The sequence below is a fragment of the Mesoplodon bidens genome, assembly GCF_964165515.1.
Source record: "Mesoplodon bidens genome assembly, chromosome: 3".
NCBI lineage: Eukaryota > Metazoa > Chordata > Mammalia > Artiodactyla > Ziphiidae > Mesoplodon > Mesoplodon bidens.
The window spans coordinates 93,184,891-93,204,694 of record NC_138178.1 but is presented as its reverse complement, the minus strand read 5'-3'; the positions used below and the strand labels follow the sequence as shown (position 1 = coordinate 93,204,694).

General features: G+C 40.0%; 2 protein-coding genes across 5 annotated transcripts in view; both read right to left on the bottom strand.

Moving 5' to 3' along the window:
- Positions 1-12,353, bottom strand: part of VPS39 (VPS39 subunit of HOPS complex) — a 48,747-nt gene extending 36,394 nt beyond the window's left edge. The window contains exons 1-2 of the mRNA XM_081229253.1: positions 12,133-12,353; positions 4,341-4,406 (exon numbers count right to left, since the gene is read on the bottom strand). Of these exons, the coding sequence (XP_081085379.1) occupies positions 4,341-4,406; positions 12,133-12,205 (139 nt within the window). The 5' untranslated portion in view covers positions 12,206-12,353. The remainder of the gene's footprint in view (positions 1-4,340; positions 4,407-12,132) is intronic.
- Positions 12,354-14,114: 1,761 nt separating this feature from the next.
- TMEM87A (transmembrane protein 87A) overlaps positions 14,115-19,804 on the bottom strand; it is a 43,497-nt gene continuing 37,807 nt past the window's right edge. For 2 of the 4 annotated variants that reach the window (XM_081227204.1, XM_081227205.1), the window contains exons 18-20: positions 18,413-18,468; positions 17,834-17,864; positions 14,115-15,375 (exon numbers count right to left, since the gene is read on the bottom strand). In XM_081227204.1, the coding sequence (XP_081083330.1) occupies positions 15,334-15,375; positions 17,834-17,864; positions 18,413-18,468 (129 nt within the window). In that variant the 3' untranslated portion in view covers positions 14,115-15,333. The remainder of the gene's footprint in view (positions 15,376-17,833; positions 17,865-18,412; positions 18,469-19,804) is intronic. The other 2 variants (XM_081227206.1, XM_081227207.1) reach the window with 1 other exon arrangement.

Below are 19,804 nucleotides of genomic sequence, written 5' to 3'. Positions count from 1 at the left end.
CCCGGTCTGGGAGGATCCCACATGCCGCGGAGCGGCTGGGCCCGTGAGCCATGGCCACTGAGCCTGCGCTTCCGGAGGAGCCTGTGCTCCACAAGGGGAGAGGCCGCAACAGTGAGAGGCCCGCATACTGAAGGAAAAAAAAAAAAAAAAAAAGAGTAGACTGAGGGAAGGGATATGGGAACAGATGTATATGTATAACTGATTCACTTTGTTATAAAGCAGAAACTAATACACCATTGTGAAGCAATTATACTCCAATAAAGTTGTAAAAAAAAAGAAAGAGTAGACTGAAGTCTCTGAGAAGCCTAGTTTGTGAACTCACAGGAAGGGGATGGCTCAGATCAGATCAGAGTCCAGGTCCCCTTAACCCCAGTCTTTCCATGACATCTCACTACCCGCTCTCTCCCTTCCCTCAGAAAGACAGTCTGGTCATAGCCTTACTGAGGTTTTGATAGGGACACAGTAAAGGGACAAAGTAGGAAATTAAATAGTCAATCCCACTAGGGGACTGTAAGTAAAGAAAAAAGTATGGGAGACCCCTGTAAGTTAATGACCACTCAAGAAAGTTGGTTTATTTAACCACAAAACCAAGCAGGCTTGCTTAGCAACAAAACCATGCAACAGAAGCATGAGACATGCTCCAAAACAATAAAACAATGGTGGCATGAGACACACATCCTGCCCAGTGAGCTCAGTAAGTTATTGATTCCTAGGACATGCTCCTCCGCATGCACTAAAAACAAAAATATAAGGAAAAGGTGACATTATACTGAAACCTGAGATGATGTGCCACTTTTAGCATATGTTACTACCTTTTTGCTCATTGCCATTGCACCATGACAGTCCTGGCTTGACCATGTAGGGATAAGAAAATTCCTTTGCCTGACATGGAGGAGGAACTGATGACAGAAGCATGACATCTACTCAAGAATGAGGAAGAAGGTGGTCTTTTCCCCCTCCCCACTTTTCCTTTGATTATAAAACTGTAGCCCACTAAGTTCTCGGGGCATGGCACCCTCTTGCCCGCCCGCTTATAAGCCTCACAAGCAACCTACTCTAATAAATCACTTCTTATCTATTGCTTTGCCTCTCAATGAATTCTTTCTGCGCTGAGACATAAAGAACTGGAGCTCCTCGGAGCCTCCCAAAATGCCATCTAGCGGTGTCAGTTCGGAATATCTCAAATTTAGAAACCCAGTTAGTTCTACGGCTGATTCATGGGAGGCCCAGGTCTACTTCTGGCCCATAAACAGACTAGAGCTGGTCCAGAACTGAACTGTTCTCTAGGGGTATAGGGAGAAGTGAAGTCTCTAATCAGTTTGATTTCCTAATTATCTAAGGTAGGTTAATATTGCTATTCAAGTTACCTGTGGGGAAACTGAGGAAGATTAACTAACTTGTCAAAGGTTACATGGTGAATTGGTCACAGGGCAAGGAACAGTTGGCACCAGGGTTCCAAGTCACATTAACATTAATATTACCAGTTTGAGTCTACACTATGTTGAAAAGTTTATTCTTATAGTTTAGTTTTCAATTCCTTACCACTTATACAGAAATGATATATTAAACAAGTTACTTTATCAGAGTATTTAGTATTTGATGGCACAAAGAACTGATTATCTCTTAGGATAAGAATATTAGGCTGTCTTTATCTCCCTGCTTTGCACGTCATCTGAGCCCACAGTAGACAGTCAAGACACAGTTGTTGAAAGCCGAATAAAACCAAAGGCAGGCTTAATTTTTAAATTACAGACTAGGTTAATGTCACAGAATACAAATATTCTGCCTCTGAGAACTAAAATTTAAAGCAAGGGCCAGCAAAGTACTGCCTGGGGTCAAATCCAGTCCTCCACCTGTTTTTGTAAATTACCCTTTACTGGTACACAGCCACACCCATTCATTTACATGCTGTCTACAGCTGCTCTTTTGCTACAGTAGCAGAGTACAGTAGTCATGACAGAGATGTTATGACCTGCAAAGCCTAAAACATTCACTATTTGTGTAAGTCAATAAGGTAGAGGGTACCTGGAGAAAGAGAACCAGTCATGGTTTTCTTGACATAAGAGAAGGCATTTTTGGCCTAAGCCATTTTGTGAGCTAAGCCTGGCCACAATGCTTGTCCTTGGACAGATCTCAGTAATAACGATCTTAAGGGAACAAAAGAACAAACCTTTATCAGGCAAGAGAAGTAACAATAGCAAAGATGAAAAATCAGGTGAAAAGACTCCCAGTTCTGTTTCAGTGGTAAAGATTAGCCTCGCTTTCTTGAGATTTTGCAGAATTTAACCCCCTCTAAGGTGCTCAACCACCAGATCAACTGGAACCTAAGATGATGATGTTGACCTTTTCAGACCCTCAGTCACTTCACTCAGCTAACGCTTGGACTCTCAACTACCCAAGGCCCTTCATGAATATGCATGGACCCTTAGCTTAAAAAACTTCCCCAACTTTGCTGTTTGGGGAGACACTGCTTTGGGAAAGATCCCTAGTGTTTTCCTTACTTGCTGCAAGTAATAAATCCTTCCTTCTCCCACTCTCTGCCTTGGTTTTGTCTTTTGGCTCAACACCCACTAAGAGGCGAACCCAGTTTTCAGGTAACATTTAATCCTTTTTTGGGAACAAGTTGGCTGACTCCTGATTTAAAGGAAAGTTGAAAAACTTAGAAATGAAATACAATAAGTCCCCCACGTACGAACCTTCCAAGTTGCGAACTTTCGAAGATGCGAATGCGTGTTCCATCAACATCAGGAGTGAGTGAAATTGCAGCTTGACCTCTGATTGTGTTAGCTGGCTACCTAGGCTAACTTTGTTGGACACCGAGGCTAACTTTGCTGGACTTATGAATGGGCTGTCAGAATGGAACTCGTTCGTATGTAGGGGACTTACTGTAAACCCTGTTTTGATCTTCTGGTTTCTCTTCTTATCCCACCATAGAACCTGACCAGGTACCTTCCTCCCTCCCTATTGCACCAGTGGAGTGTAGCAGAATATGCCACCCCAAAATATGCTACTCTGGCACAGGGATTATTTTGAGTTGAAGGTAACTGAGAAGAAGCAGATACAAGAAAAGCTCTCTGCTCTCCACCATCTGCCAAAGAGCAAGACACAAATTTACAAAGGTGCCTCCCCTTTCCTCTCTATCAAGGACAATATTTAATCAATTTAGAGACAACTTGAGACCCATATCAGCCCACAGATTGCACCAGAGGAATCTACATAACAAACATCTCCAATTAGTTCCCCCATATATTTGCCTTCCCATAATTTGCCACTGTAGAAACTCAAAGTCCTTTTCCTTTGTCTTGTTGCTTCTCTGATTTACAAGTCCCCATACAATCAACCTAAGATGGGTAGAGTTAAAAATAATTTTTTCCTCCTTTACATCAGTAAGATACTTTTTTCCCCCAATATGTTACCTTTGCTACAGGTTCCAAAGAGAAGGCTCTATTTCCACACTTACATTAAGCTATTCACTATGATAAGTTATATATTAGATTGAAAGCTATGAAATTTTGTTTTTTCTAATATAGCCAAATAATGACAATTTCATATGGTTCAACCTACTCTGGCATTAACAGCTGACTTCTATACTCTGTAGCTCCAGGGTATAATATCCAAATACATCAATTTTCCACAGAGAACACAAATAAAATTAGGAAAAGCAAGGTACTTTTTTCCCCATTAGAGGGCACTCTAACAGAATAAACGTCAAATACTTTGTTATTATTCTACATTTTTACTGACAAAGAAATATTTGATTAAAGTTTTAGTTTTCAAAGTCCTTGCATCTGACCCCAACAATTTTGTGAGATGCTTTATGGAAGAGGAAACTGACACTGGAAAGGACCTACTCATAGTCACCTGACTGGGGAGAAGTAAAACCTGACTCAAGCCCAGGTCCCCTCTGTCCTAGTACACCCCGCAGAAGTTTAACAAGATCTTTAACATCAATGGCTCCTAATTTTTTTTTCCTACTACCATACCATTTACATGAGAATTTTACTCCCATTAGTAATATTTCTTAATTCTGGCATGAGTCTCCAAGAAGTGAGAAGGGAAAAAACATCTAGCCCCACCTCCCAGATGGGGGTAGGGAAATACAGTCTGAAAAAAAGAGAAAACCCTGGAGATTCTCACAAATTTCTCCCCACTTTTCCACTGCACTACCACCAACCCCCAGTCACTCTTTTAACGGTCCAGTTTTAGTATATGTGCTGCTGAAGCAAGCACTCTTTTAATGGTCCAGGAATCACTGATTTTACAGTGTATACATATCTTTTTTTTTTTTTTTCATGAGCAGTAAGCCACCTCGTACTTTGTTCTGAAAAACTGCCACTTACCAACATCCTTCCGAATCCTATAGAGAAGAAGATGACCTTGTTTCGTTCCAACAAGCAGCCATTCCTCTGGAAAAGAAAAGGACCATCAGCTTTAGTAAGACCCTATTTCTTTAGCTGGAGCTTATAATCAGAAATCAAGGGGTTGAGAAAATGAGTTGCTTTTGATGTAAGTGTTTTGAAAAACTAAGAAATGTTTATATTCAAGAAATGTTTGAGGGACTTCCCTTGTGGTCCAGTGGTTTAAGACTGCACTTCCACTGCAGGGGGCACAGGTTCGATCCCTGGTCGGGGAACTGAAATCCCACATGCCGTGGCATGCAGTCAAAAAAAAAAAAAGAAAAGAAAGAAATGTTTGAGAACCAACTAACTGAAAAAATATTTATTGAACTAGGTGAGACATATGAGAGAATGAAAAATGTCCCTGGCTTCATTGTTTCAAAATGAAACTAACCAAAAATTTGATGGAAGTTTATAAAATCATAAAATGGGTAGTATAAACATAAAACTAGGTACCTAATCTCAGAAATAACAGCTAAAAGGCATCCTTTGAAGGTTTGATGATTTTACTTTAGGAAAAATAAGAAGTGCCACAGCACATTAAACTTACAGAATTCATTAACTCAAAAGATGGTCTAACAGATAATAATAAGTGTTGCCAAAGATGTGAAGAAACTGGAACCCTCATACATTGTTGGCAGGAAAATAAAATGGTGCAGCCCTTTGAAAAACAGTCTGATGGTTCCATAAAAGACAAAACATAGAGTTACCATATGACCCAGCAATTCCACCCATGGGCATACACACAACAGAAATGAAAACATATGTCCACACAAAAACTTGTACATAAATGTTCATAGGAGTATTATTCACAATAGCCAAAAGGTGGAAACAACCCAAGTATACGTCAACTGATGAATGGATAAACAAAATGTGACATATCCATACAATGGACTATTAGACAGCCATTAAAAGGAATGAAGTGCTGATATATGCTACAATAGGATGGATCTGACAACATGATGCTAAATAAAAGAAGCTAGACAAAGAAGGCTACATATTGCATGACTCTATTACATGAAATGTCCTGGACAGGCAAATCTAGAGACAGAAAGATTAGTGGTTGCCTGGGGCTCGTAGGCTTAGGAAAATGGGGCTGGTGGGCTTGGGGAAAAAGAAATGGGGTTTCTTTTTAGGGTGATGAAAATGTTCTAAAATTGCGGCAATACTTGCACAACTCTGTGAATGTACTAAAACCCACTGAATTGTACACTTGAAATGGGTGAATTGTATGGTATATGGATTACATCTCAATAAAGCTATTATTTAAAATGAAAAAAAAAGATGGTTTAGGCCAGTGGTTCTTAAACTTTGGTGTGTATCAGAATTATTTGGGGATTTATTAAAACAGATTGCTAGGCCCTGCCCTCAAGTTTCTGATTCAGTAGGTCTGGAAGTGGGCCTGGGGATCTGCATTCCTAACAAGTCCCCAGGTGATGCTGATGCTGTTTGTTCAGGGACAGCATTTTGGGAGACATCGGTCTAGGCTAAAAGGCAAAAGGTTCAGAAAGGACTTAAAATAATTACCCTGACAGATTTATATTAAATCACTAAGGGAAGTTAAGCATGTACTTCCTCAGCTTTTTGAGGTTGTTAACAGTCACTTATTCCTTTCATAAACTTTTGATCTTTTGCAAAATAAAATATTAGATAATGACATAAATAAACTTTATTGAGCATGCATTGTGTTCCAGGAAATGCTAAGCACTTATCATAGGTTATAACAACTATCCTTTGACTATGTCCTTTTCTTAAATCCCCATTTTATAGATGAGGAAGTTGAGGCCTAGGGGATAGGTAACTTGTCCAGAGTCACACATGTAGTAAGATATGTGTAGCAGGGGCAGGATTCCAACTCCAGTCTTTCTGACCCTTAACCCCATGCTACAATGCACTTACTAAGGCATCCCATCTCAAAAGAATAGGTGTCAGCCAGAGGCTATCTGAAAGACAATGGTTACGTTTATAAAAACAGGTCAGGAGCCACATCAGGAACATATCTCCAGGTTGATGTCCTTAGTCTTCCAGAAAAAGATAGTGACTCTGTCCTCTTTTGGGTTTTAAAGTAAAGGCAGAGCACAGAAAGTAAGACACAGTGTGCTCTCAATGACATAGGTGGAAATCAGAAATAACACTAGCTCCAATGGAACACTGGTGATTTATGTCGGAACAGAACATGGTGGAAAAAAAAAAGAATTCAGTTCACAATGCTTGCTTTGCAAACGATATTATGTTTAGAACTTTACTTATAGATATCACGGTATTGAGCAATTGAAAATATTAAAGTTGATTTTTAGGACACCCACTAATGTTTCAAATACAAATAAAATGAAGTAGAATCTTTTTTAATTCATTTATAACATACAGAAAAATCTATAGCAAAAAGGCCACCATAATGTTCACCATCTTCCCCATCCTCTCCACTGTGACCCCCAAACCCCTGCCAGTTTCTATTTTTCTTTACCTCTTTCAACAGCTTCATCTCCCACCCTGGTCTGCAAGGCCTATCAATTTTACCTCTACAAGGTACCCGGCAACAGCCCTCACCCACAGAGTCTCTCCAGGGACCCCTCAGCTGGTCTCACTCTATGTATACTTCGATGTTTGCTATCTGTTACCTTAGAGCATAGCTCCAATGCTGTCACACTGGGGCTTAAAAAAATCCTCATGAAGCTGTACTACCAAAATATGAAGCCAAACTCCTAAGTATGACTTTTAAGAGTCTGCTTTCCATTTTTATTGAAATGTTTATTTACCAATAGATGTTTCTATCAAACATCTACTCTATTGGTCATGAAATTGAATCAGACAAATTCACTGAAATTAAAAAAAATTTTAATTGAAATTTTATTTGACCTTTCTCAAGCATTCCTTTGGAGATGCTGAGGAAAATGCATTTCTCATACATGCAAAGTATTGTTAACAGCTTTCTTTTAACTAGTAAAAGCACCACACACATACTCATTCCTAATCCTCAAACTCAAAAGGAAAAACAGTGGGGACTTCCCTGGTGGCGTGGTGATTAAGAATCTACCTGCTGGGCTTCCCTGGTGGTGCAGTGGTTGAGAGTCCGCCTGCCGATGCAGGGGACATGGGTTCGTGCCCTGGTCCGGGAAGATCCCACATGCCGCGGAGCAGCTAGGCCCATGAGCCATGGCCGCTGAGCCTGCGCGTCCGGAGCCTGTACTCCACAATGGGAGAGGCCACAGCAGTTAGAGGCCCGCATACCGAAAAAAAAAAAAAAAAAAAAAAAAGAATCTGCCTGTCAATGCAGGGGACACGGATTCGATCCCTGGTCCAGGAAGATCCCACATGCCACAGAGCAACTAAGCCCGTGCGCCACAACTACTGAAGCCCACACGCCTAGAGCCCGTGCTCTACTGCAATGAGAAGCCCACGCACGGCAATGAAGAGTAGTCCCCGCTCGCTGCAACTAGAGAGAGCCCATACACACCAATGAAGATCCAATGCAGCCAAAAATAAATAAGTTAATTAAATTTATTAAAAAGAAAAGAAAAACAGTGTATCACCCAGAGGTAATGATGGCACAGAGCTCTGAAGAGGCTTGATTTGGTTACAGATGTCTGTGGGAGCTCAGATGGCCAGAGGACCTGACCCAGGCTTGTCTGTGCACACTCTATGTCATCATATAACACAGCCGTGCACATAAAACACAGAAAATGAAAAGCCTGCAGAGCAGGCAGAGCACGGGGTAGACAGTCCCTTCTGAGACTCAACATTGCATATCAGAAAGTGGAACAAACTACACAAACGAGTAACACACGCAAAAACAAACAAGAGTTAGCCCTAGAAAATTCCTGATGGCCTAATCCTGAGCCACAGGTTAGACATGATTCCTCCTGGGAAGGAAGGTAGAGCCCTGTAGCTCACAATTACCCTAGTGAAGCTCCATCCAACGTTGCAACCCAGTCCAAACTCATGTGATAAACAACCACTGCTGAACACAGCAGGGAGTACACAGATGAACAGGGTAGTAGGCACTTCTTTTCTTTGGGTCATATGGCAAAGAACAGTGTTTCTCAAAGCATCAGCCCCTGTTTAGCTGCATCAGAATCACTTGGACTTACTAAAAATACACATTCCTGAGCCCTGCTCCTAGAGATTCTGATGCAATGATTCTGTGGTGGTGCCCCCAAATCTGCATTTTTTAATTTAATTTTTTAATTACATGAGACATTTACCTAGTTCCAAAGCTAAAACTATGAGAAGTCCCTCCTTGTCCACTTCCCCCTGTTCTCTTCCTTCTGCTATAGGTAACCATTTTAATCATTCTTGATTTATTTTTCCATTGTTTCTTTGGAAAATATAAATAAAAATGATTGGGTATACACACACACAGATACACACACACACACACACACTCCACATTTTTTATAGGCTCTGAATATACATCAAAGTTTGAGAAACAGGCTCTAGAATCAGACATGATTTACTGGACGTGACCTTGGAAAAACTACTTAAATTTTCAGGTTCTTCTTCTGCAAAATGGAGTTGTTATTATTTCATAAATGCTTAATACAGATTAGTACTCAGTAATGGAAGCCATTACTACTATTAATTAATTAAACAAATATTTAATAAGTATCCATTATGAGTCAGGAACTGTTCTAGGCACTGCAAATAAACCTATGTACAAAACAAAGTTACTGCTCTGAAGAAATTTATATTCTAATATGGAATGAGAGAGACAATAATAGCATATAAAATAACATTAGGTGGCAATCTGTGAAAGAAGATAAGGCTGAGTAAAAGAGTAGCACATCAGTGGATGTGGCATTTTCTTTTATATAGAATAGTTAGGGAAGGTCCTGCAGATTTATGGGACATTTCAGCAAATGAAATGAGGAATGAGCCATATAATACCTAGGACAAGAGAGTGCCAGGCAGAGGAAACAGCAAGTGCAAAGGCCCTGAGATAGTTACATACTTTTGTGCTCATGGAACAAGTAAGACAGTGTAACTAGCATCAGAAAGAAGCAAGGGATAAGAACATAGGGGATAAAATCAGGGAAGTAACCAGAGGCCTGATCATGACAGGTGCTGTGATGACAGGTGTTGTTATTCTACTTGTGATGTGAAGCTACTGGAGGGTTTTGAGCAGAGGAGAGATGCAATTAGATTAAGTTTTCAAAGGGTCACTCTACCTCTGTGTGGCTAAAATACTGCAAATGGCACAATAGCAAACCCAGGGTAATCTGTCAGAAGGCTACTACAGTAATTCAGATGAGTGAGACTGGTGTCTTCATCAACAGTAGTTAACAGTAGAGATGGAGAGAAGTGACTGGATTGTGGAATTTTTCAGGAGGTGGAGCAGACAAGATTTGCTGATGGATTGGATGTGGTGTATAAGAGAATAAGAGAAGTCAAGAATAATTCCAATGATTTTGGCCTTAACCAAATGAGCAAACAGGGCTTCCCTGGTGGCGCAGTGGTTGAAAATCCGCCTGCCGATGCAGGGGACACGGGTTCGTGCCCCGGTCTGGGAAGATCCCACATTCCGCGGAGCGGCTGGGCCCGTGAGCCATGGCCGCTGGGCCTGCACGTCCGAAGCCTGTGCTCCGCAACGGGAGAGGCCACAACAGTGAGAGGCCCGCGTACCGCAAAAAAAAAAAAAAAAAAACAAATGAGCAAACAGAAATACCATATGCTGAGCTATGGGATACAGGGGGACAGACATGTTTTAAAATCAAGAACTGTTTTGGCCATGCAACCAGATATCCAAATGAAGATGCTGAAGAGGCAGCTGGATTCTACAACTACAGAGTTTCAGAAGAAGTCATCATCATCATCAGTATTTTCCTCATTTCCATATCCCAGGAGATGGATTATGGTGGCTCTGTGACATCTTCCAGCTCCAATACTGTCTGGCTCTCCAGAAGCCTGGAGGTTCCTGGATGAACTTTCCGCCTAAGGTCATGGTGTAGATAGAAGAGGTAACAACTAGAAATAGCAATATTTATTGCTGGTAAAGTCTGAAAATAAAGTAGTTTTGAGGCACAAGGCAGTAAATGGCCTCTTGTAGCCAATACCTATCACAGCATCCTAGTAGGCAATGGGCGTTTCTCCTGTTTGCTTGGAGATCAGGCAGAGTGAAAGCTATCTACCATTTCAAAAACTGTATTTCTACAAAGCACAGGTTCAGGGAATCTTCACTGACACAAACTGCAGTTGGTGAAAGAGACTGAGATATGTGTACTGCTAGTCCCACAGGGTATCAGAGTCAAGGATTCTGACAAGCTAAGTACAGTGTGATAAGTAGCTGCATCCATCCTTTTCAGAAGTGTATGTCCGAGGCTGAGTGGAATACCCCTCCCTCCACGTTCCCATGTTAGGCAGCATATGTCTCTAGTATCATTTATCTTGCATCGTAATCTGTTCATATTTCTTTGCCTGCCACTGTGTGTCCTAGGAGCACAGGCATTGTTTCTTATTCATCCTTGTATTCCTGTCTCTAGCAGAGAGTCTGGTCCATGTAGGCACTTAATACATATTTGATGAAGAAACAGGAGAATGAGCCCCTTTGTACTGAGTGTCAGGCCTTTCATTTTTTCAATTTCTTTATTTCTCCTCTATTTATTTTTAATTTTTACTGAGAGCATTTAATGACAGAAAAATGGAGGTTTCCTTGAGACATCTGGAGGAAGCAGGATTCTCTCCTCAACCCTAGGACAGCTTGCTGTGGAGGTGTGACTTTAAAGAGGCCCAGAGCTAAACAACAAGGTCCTACTGTAGAGAACAGGGAACTATATTCAATATCTTGTGATAAACCATAATGGAAAAGAATATGAAAAATGTATATATATGTATAACTAAATCACTTTGCTGTACAGTAGAAATTAACACAACATTGTAAATCAACTATACTTCAATAAAATTTTAAAAAAAAAAAGAGGTCCAGGGCTGCTAAAGGTTGGGGTGGTGGTGAGGGGCACACATTAATAAGAAGATCTAGAGCGAAAGCATCTTACTGAAAAGGATGTGAAGAACTCTGACTAGGTGGCACTGTCCACAGATAATGAATAGGACACCGGCTTCCACCAGGCCCATCATGGGTACCTGGCTCAATATAAGATCTGATTGAGGGTTCTGAGCCACCTTTTTATGGCCCTTGATTTCTAGGACCTGGACATTAACAGGAAAGACTGAAATTACTTCTGTTTGGTCTTTGGTTATCAGACACACACTCACAGACAGGAGCATAATGTTTGTAGTTAAGAGTCAAGGTTTAGTTCAGAAACCATTTGTATTCTGAAGCAGAGAATAGATACCTGACCCTGCTTTCTTCACTGGCCAATCCTAAAAGGATCATGCGAGTTTTTATAGGTTAGGTTTCATGACAGCCTGGAATGATGCTCTTCTACAGAAAAGCTAGGTAACTTGGGCATTTTGACTATAAGGCAATCAACCACCTGGCTAGATTAAGAGTGGAGAGTAACAAGTTAGCTACAGTAATTAGAAGTAAGCGATGAGTGCTCACTAAGCGGGTAAAGACATAGCTGTTAACTTGTTCAATGCAAAAAACAAACCAACCAACCATCAAAAGCAAACAGCTCCACCACCCTCGCTGTCAACAGTGCTCTGCCTTCCCTCATCCTAGGCCCCTCTCGGACGGCGTTCGACCGGAGTCCACACAGCCAGACTCCCGTCCACTTCCCTAGCCTCGTGAAAGGTCCCAGCCGCTCCCGCGCTGACCCCGCCTGGGCCCTCGGCTCACCCCAGGCAGCCAGACAGTCGATCTGCAGAGGCAGCTTTTCTAGAATCGGCACCGGTTCAAAGGCGTCGTGCATGGCGGCGGGCGGAGTCGCCGCCGCCGCCGCAGTCTCACCCGGACTATGCCGGGTCGGGTGTGGGGACTGAATCAGGCCAAGAGCCGGGACCCCCGCTACTGGCTATTGGGCAATAGAGCCATCATCAACACCGGACTTCCTGCAGAGTCAAGCCCGCCCCTTCCGCAACCGAAGCCTCGCCCCTTCCGCTCCGGTTCCTAGTGTACCCTCGAGGAATGCCCTGGTGATTGGGACCGTGTTTCACCCTGGAGCGACCTTCTCCATCGTGGGGTGCGAGTGGCCATGGGCTTAACAAGAAGGAAAAAGGATTTTAATCTTAGAACTGTCTTGGGCAGCATAGGGTGGTGAAGAATTCAGGCTTTGGTGTCAGTTAGACCTGGGATGGAGACGTACCATTTAGGAAATGGGCTAAGTAGCTGTGGCGTTTAAGGAACAATCTCTAGAAGCCTTAGTTTCCTTATCTGCAAAATAATGGTAGTGTCGTGTACCTACCTAATGTGTGAGCGCTTAGCAACGCCTGACAATCTAAGCACTCAATGGTAGTTTTAGTGTTACCATTATAAACCCAACTAGTTCGAGTACCTTACCCTTGTATTTTACGGGTTGGTCTAGGCCTGTGGTTCTCAAAGTGTGGTCCCTAGATCAGCATCACCTGGGAACTTGTTAAAAAGGCAATCTCAGACCTCATTCCAGCCCTATTGACTCAACTGTGGAGTGGGGAGTCCAGTAGTCATTTAATAAGTCCCCAAGGAGAGTCCATGAACTTTAAAGTTTGAGAACCAATGCAAGAATCATCTGTATCTGGCAGTTTAGCCCCAAGAAAACAGCAGACATGTCATAAAATTAAGCATTTGGTTTAAAGCAAAATGTAAAAAAAGGAGTGAGCCTATGATGTAAGGTGTTAAAAAACAAAAACAAAAACCCACTGGCCCTGGTCAGTTTTACAGTCTCTTCATCTGTAAATTAGGAATACTGTCCCATCTTTATCAAATGCTGTTTCTGATAATCAAATGAAATATTTTCAAGTTGTAAGAAACACAAAAATTGCTAAACAAATCTTGTGGCTGGTTTTCACCATAGAAACTGAACAACTTGAAAATTTAGAATTACCAGCTGCGGTGCTAGAAGAAGGCCGAATACCTTGTAGTTCCAGACCCAAGGACCAAGACCAAAATAAACAATGTAAACTCTAAGGTAACAGGTCAGTGTGATACTATAAATTCCTTCTGAACCTCTTCTAGGAACTGATACACTATAACCAAGCAAAGTAACACAAGAAGCCATAAGAGAAAGCAGAAAGAATAATCAACCTATAGAATTTGTGCTATACACTCCTCCTTAAAACAACAGGTTCTTGGGAATTCCCAGGTGGTCTAGTGGTTAGGACTTGGCACTTTCACTGCCATGGCCCAGGTTCAATTCCTAGTTGGGGAACTAAGATCCTGCAAGCCACATGGCATGGCCGGGGTGGGTTTTTTGGGTTTTTTTTTAACCTAGTCTCAGGTTAATATCTAACCAGTCTCAAAAAATATTTGACCAACTATCCTGCTGCATTATGACTACTATTCACTTGCTAAGTTTCAGTGTGGAAGAACAGAAGCACACGAAGTTAACACCAGCCTTTTGCGAATGGGTTAACCTGAAAATAGTCAGTTCTTCATATTGTTTCTTAGAGATACTATCTAGATGATTTTTTTTGTTGTTAATCACCATACCAAACAGCTATAGAGAAATGTTACATAAATATTTAACACTTTAGTCAAGATTGTAGTAGTTTGGTCACTGGTTTGAACAGAAAATAAGACAACACAGAATAAAAACCATGGAAGGAAAATTCTACAAGAGTGAGTTTGGGAGAAAGAAGGGTCTTTAGAGAAAGTCTGGAAAAAAAGTGAGAAAAAGGTATCAATTTTGTTAAAATTTTTTAATATTAAAAAGTGGTATGAACTTTCTATGTAGAACAAAAAATCTTGGGAAGGCAAAATTGGACAAAATCATTCAAACAAATAATATAGTGCTTCAAATGAATCCCATCACCTTGTGATGTTTCTTATAAACCATCCCTAAACCAACACCAGATACAAGAACAGTCAATCCTAAAGAATGAGCAGCAGTCCAGGGCCTCCACACTATTTCATGCAGAAAAAACTGTTTAAGCCAGAAGGACCTGTTTCCTTTGTATTAGCTCCTGCTTCTGAAGCATTATAATCCCTTTAATAGGGTGCTCACTCACATGCACTTATGACGGAGTGCCTTTCTGCATCTAGTACAACACCCAGTAAAAGGCATGAAGGCAAGCAAAGCATTGCCTAGGACTCTGCAATGCTGCCCCTGAAGGCTTACAAAACAGTAGTTAAAAGTTCTGGAGTGTGCACCACATTGCCAGCAATGGGATGTGTCACAATAGCAGATGTCAAAAGAGTTAAGCTAATATTTCTCTCTAAAGTACATCTGAAATAGAAAAATCTTTAATATACACCGTTTGTAAACAAAATTGCACTTGATTTTGCTTTTTCAAATGATCTAAATCACACTGTAACAGTCTCTTTCTTTTTTTTTTTTTTGGTTGTTCTTTTAATCATTGTTAGAACCATGGCTCCTTAACGCAGAAGGACTCCTTTTTCTCAAAACGACCTCTGCAAGATTTAACCTTAGCTTCCCAGGAAATGCAAAGATAATTAACAATTTCCCCCATCACCTATGTAACTCCCTAAATAAATAAAAATTACAGGCAGTTGCTCCTGGATATTACTTATTATGGTGTTGATGTCACAGTTCTTCAGAAGATGTTAAATTTTTTAGTTTGACAGATTAAACAATTTAAACATTATAGAAGGTTTAGGAACAACATACACAAGTTGCATAAACATCCATGTCAGGGTGTGGGAGGGAAAGGGGCATCAATGCTGAAAATAAAAAACTTGTAGATTTTTCTCATCCTATGACCTTGTTTTCAATAGAATGTTCTCCTTGTTCCAACACCTCTCGCCAGCTCCAATGCACAAAGATCAAGGAACAGATCAGGATGTCATTGCCTCCTTTAATCCCATGGAGCAGTGTAAAGACTAACACAGAAGCTGATCTCTTCCCAGATACTAGCCATCTTCAGCTGCAAATCTTCCCATTCTTTACTCCATTTTGGACCTTTCAAAGTGCGTGATCATTCGTTCCTAGGGGGAAAAAGGTTATGCTAAGTTTATTAATTTTAAATGGTCTACATTCCAAATATCTTTTCCAAAGATGACGACACACACATTTTCTGTAAGTACTTGCTTATGTTCATTAAATACTTAGAGCAATGGTTCCTAACCATCTATAAGGATTTTGAAACACACAGATGTCCAAATCCCAAGATTAACTGAAGCAAAACCTCTAGGCTTCTGGACAACAAACCACAAATCAAAGGGAACTGTATATTTTAGAGTCACTTAAGCTTTAATAAAAATGTGTACCTCCTCTGATTCAGGAATTTAACTTAGTGAAATAGTCAAGGATGTGGGCAAAGATTTAGCCACTAGCATCTCCACTGCAACACTCAGAATTATAACAAAATACTAGAAAGAATTAAGTGTCCAAAAATATAGGACTGTATAAACAAACTACAGTATATCCTTACAATGAAATATACTGATTAAAATTACATATGATGAAAAAGTTCTAGAGATCTGTTGCAAAGCAATGTGCATATAAGTCAACACTTTGCACTTGAGAAAGGTTAGAATGGTAGATTTTACGTGTTTTTCACCATAATTTTTAAAAATCATGTAAAAATATTACATTTGACTATAAAATAGTATTTATAGTATGCCATTTTAATTGAGAAAATTAATGTAATACTACTAAATTTCACAGTAATTACACAGTAATTTTACCTTACAGTATTTTTTCATTTTTCCTTTGCTTCATTTGCTAAGTACCTGTAACAAATTTATCCCAAACTCTGACAGAACTGTAAATCCCTTTTCAATATGATCAATTACATCAGATTATCTATCCTTTTCAGGTTTTTTCCCTTAGAAATACTCGTCCCTGAAGCTCTCTGTTCTCCCGCTCCATTCCGGACTAGCTGTTCTCCAAATTTGTTGCCCAGCTGTCACACTCTGGGAATTTCTTACATCATCCTAGGAATTTATTCCTGCCTCTCTGTGTCGGATCCTTTACTTCCTGGATCCTAAGTCTTTCTCTTTTTAGTTCCCTCATTTTATGAATAACATTTTCTACTATTTTCCTGAGAAAGCACACGTCAATTATTTTAGTTTTTGCATGACTGAAAACATCTTTGTTTTACCCTTATACTGATAGTTGAGTACAGAATTCTAGTTTGAAAATAATTTTTCTCAGAATTCAAAGACATTGTTCTATTATCTTCTAGCTTCCAACATTGTTGAAGAGTCTGATGCTGTTTTAATTCCTAGTCCTTTATTTAATTTGTTTCTCTTGTAATTCATTGAAGTTCTTTTTCAGTTCTTGAATCATTTTTTCACACAGGAAAATATAAACAGATGAAGTCAGTGCCACCAAAAGTACCACAATAAACCCATATTCCCATAAACGGCACAACTGGGTTTCACATACTCAGCCTCCTCTGGCTGAAATATGCGTGTCTGGAGAGCTGGAGCCAACGGGATACCCTGAAGGCAAATTGTTAGCAGAAGATGGCTCCCAAGAGAAAGATCTAGGAACTGCAGAATATACCACAAAAAGCAAAGGCTTGCCTGAAAGGTAGAGTTCTCAATTATCTCAATGCATGCAACAGCTAAGGAATCTGACACTGTGTACTGCACCACACAGCAGGTCAGTGAGAAGTGAACAAACCATTTTTTAGCAGTCAATCCAACACAGTAAGTCACAATTGGGCAGAGGCTTTTAAAAGGCTTTCTGAAATCGTGACTCTAGAATAACCTAAACATTCAGAACATGTCTAGAAGTGGTTTCCACGAACTCAGACTGCAATTCTTACATAAAATCTCATGTGAAATCTTCTAGATAAAGTGTATGGAGCCATATTAAAAGACTAATAATCAACATAAACATTAGAGGTACTAATTATCTTTATTATCTGGAGGACAGTGACACAGATAACACTGCATAGTAGGTAACTTAAAATAACTTCCTCTCACTGTTGTGGCCTCTCCTGCTGCGGAGCACAGGCTCCGGATGCGCAGGCCCAATGGCCATGGCTCACGGGCCCAGCCGCTCCACGGCATGTGGGATCCTCCCAGACCGGGGCACGAACCCGTGTCCCCTGCATCGGCAGGCGGACTCCCAACCACTACGCCACCAGGGAAGCCCCAACTTTTCTTTATTATTTTTCCCTAGACTAGATAAGGGTTAAATTTGAATTTCTTAAAGACAAAGGAATTAGTGGAAGAGTATGGTACTGGCTACCCAGTTTAAACAAAGACATTCTCAAGTCTGACCACACTTTGTAAGAAATAAAAGGGGGACATGTACAGAAAGGAAACATTCTTGAATAATTCAGTTATTAGTATTTCTCTTTTCATCCTTTGTCAACTATACCAAATATAGTTCATCAGTCCATTACCGAGTCATATAAATAAATCTCCTTGAACAGAAGACTTAAGCCACCAGACCCATAGTTTATGTGCATATGATTTGATTACTAACCTCATCTGAATCCAGAAGGGCTGGAAGTGCTCTGCAGAGAGAAAAACAAACTAAACGATGTAAAATAAAGCCATAAATGGTTCAAAAAGGACAGTGGAATAATGACTACAATTTAAAGTTTTTGTAACTACCTAAGATTTGCATCCCATTGAAGACATTTCAGGAAAAGAAAAAGCAAATACAGAAAAAAAAAAAAAAAGAATCACGGTTACTAGAATTGTATGGACTTTAATAGGAACAATGTTTAATTAAAATTATAGGCATGGAAAGGAACTCAAAAATTCCAAAAGGATTATCCCACTGATTTTAGGAAGACCTATAGCTAAATCTTTCTGAGCAGAAATGTCATCTGAATGAATAATCTGGATTATTTTTGCTTGTATATCATTCCTGGTCTTTATTTTCTAACATCTTTTTAATATTTTTAATACTTCAAATTATTTCAGTAATTTAACCTTTTACTTCTAGAGTTAACTACAAGCATTCTCATTACTATGCTCTTCAGCTCATTCATTTAAAATAATAAAAGTAATACTAACTGTGAAAAAGGATTCTTGTGGTAAGGATTCAAAAACTTACACATCTGTCACAGATGAAGGAACATTCTCTTCTACCCATTTTAAATCATCTTCCTGCTGAGAACATATAAATGCCAGATGTTACCAAAATGCACTAAAATATACATCTCAAGTAACGATCTAAAGAAGTCTCAATTTAGTCTTTTGTCACTCTGAACTAGTATATTCACATAACAGGACAAATAACAGAAAAGTCAAATAATTTAATTTAAAAAACTAAACTATATGAATGAAATATAAAATGATATCCTACATCCCTAAACGCTTTCTTCTCAGTAATCTAATACCTAGAGTTTTTGCTTCATGTAAGCTTTGCTCCTTAAAACTGAGATAAACTCTAAAGCCCTTTTAAATGCAGAGTGAATGCATAGTTCTTAAGGAAAAAAAAGCTGACTGAAAAACTCTTGATTTTTAAAAAAAATTGAAGTATACAGTTGATTTACAATGCTGTGTTAATTTCCACCGTGCAGCAAAGTGATTCAGTTATACACATATTCTTTTCCATTATGGTTTATCACAGGATTTAAAAAAAAGTTTTTATTGGAGTACAGTTGATTTACAATCTTGTGTTAGTTTCAGGTGTACAGCAAAGTGAATCAGTTATACATATACATATATCCACTCTTTTTTAGATTCTTTTCCCATATAGGTCATTACAGAGTATTGAGTAGCATTCCCTGTGCTATAGAGTAGGTCCTTGTTGTTTACCCATCCTATATATAATAGTTTGCATCTGCTAATCCCAAACTCCCAATCCTTCCCTCTCCCACCTCTGGCCTTGACAACCACAAGTCTTTTCTCTATGCCTATGAGTCTTTTTCTGTTTTGTAGATAGGTTCATTTGTATCATATTTTAGATTCCACATATAAGTGATATCATATGCTATTTGTCTTTCTGACTTACTTCACTTAGTATGATAGAGATTAAGTCCATCCATGTTGCTGCAAATGGCATTATTTCATTCTTTTCTATGGCTGAGTAGTATTCCGTGGTATATATGTACCACATCCTCTTTATCCATTCATCTGTTGATGGACATTTAGGCTGTTTCCATGTCTTGGCTATTGTGAGAAGTGCTGCTATGGACATAGGGGTGCATGTAGCTTTTTGAATTATAGTTTTGTCCAGATATATGCCCAGGAGTAGGGGATTGCTGGATCATATGACAACTCTATTTTTAGTTTAGTTTTTTTTTTTTTTTTTTTCTGTACGCGGGCCTCTCACTGTCGTGGCCACTCCCGCTGCGGAGCACAGGCTCCGGACGCGCAGGCTCAGAGGCCATGGTCCACGGGCCCAGCCGCTCCGCGGCATGTGGGATCTTCCCGGACCAGGGCACGAACCCGTGTCCCCTGCATCGGCAGGCGGACTCTCAACCACTGCGCCACCAGGGAA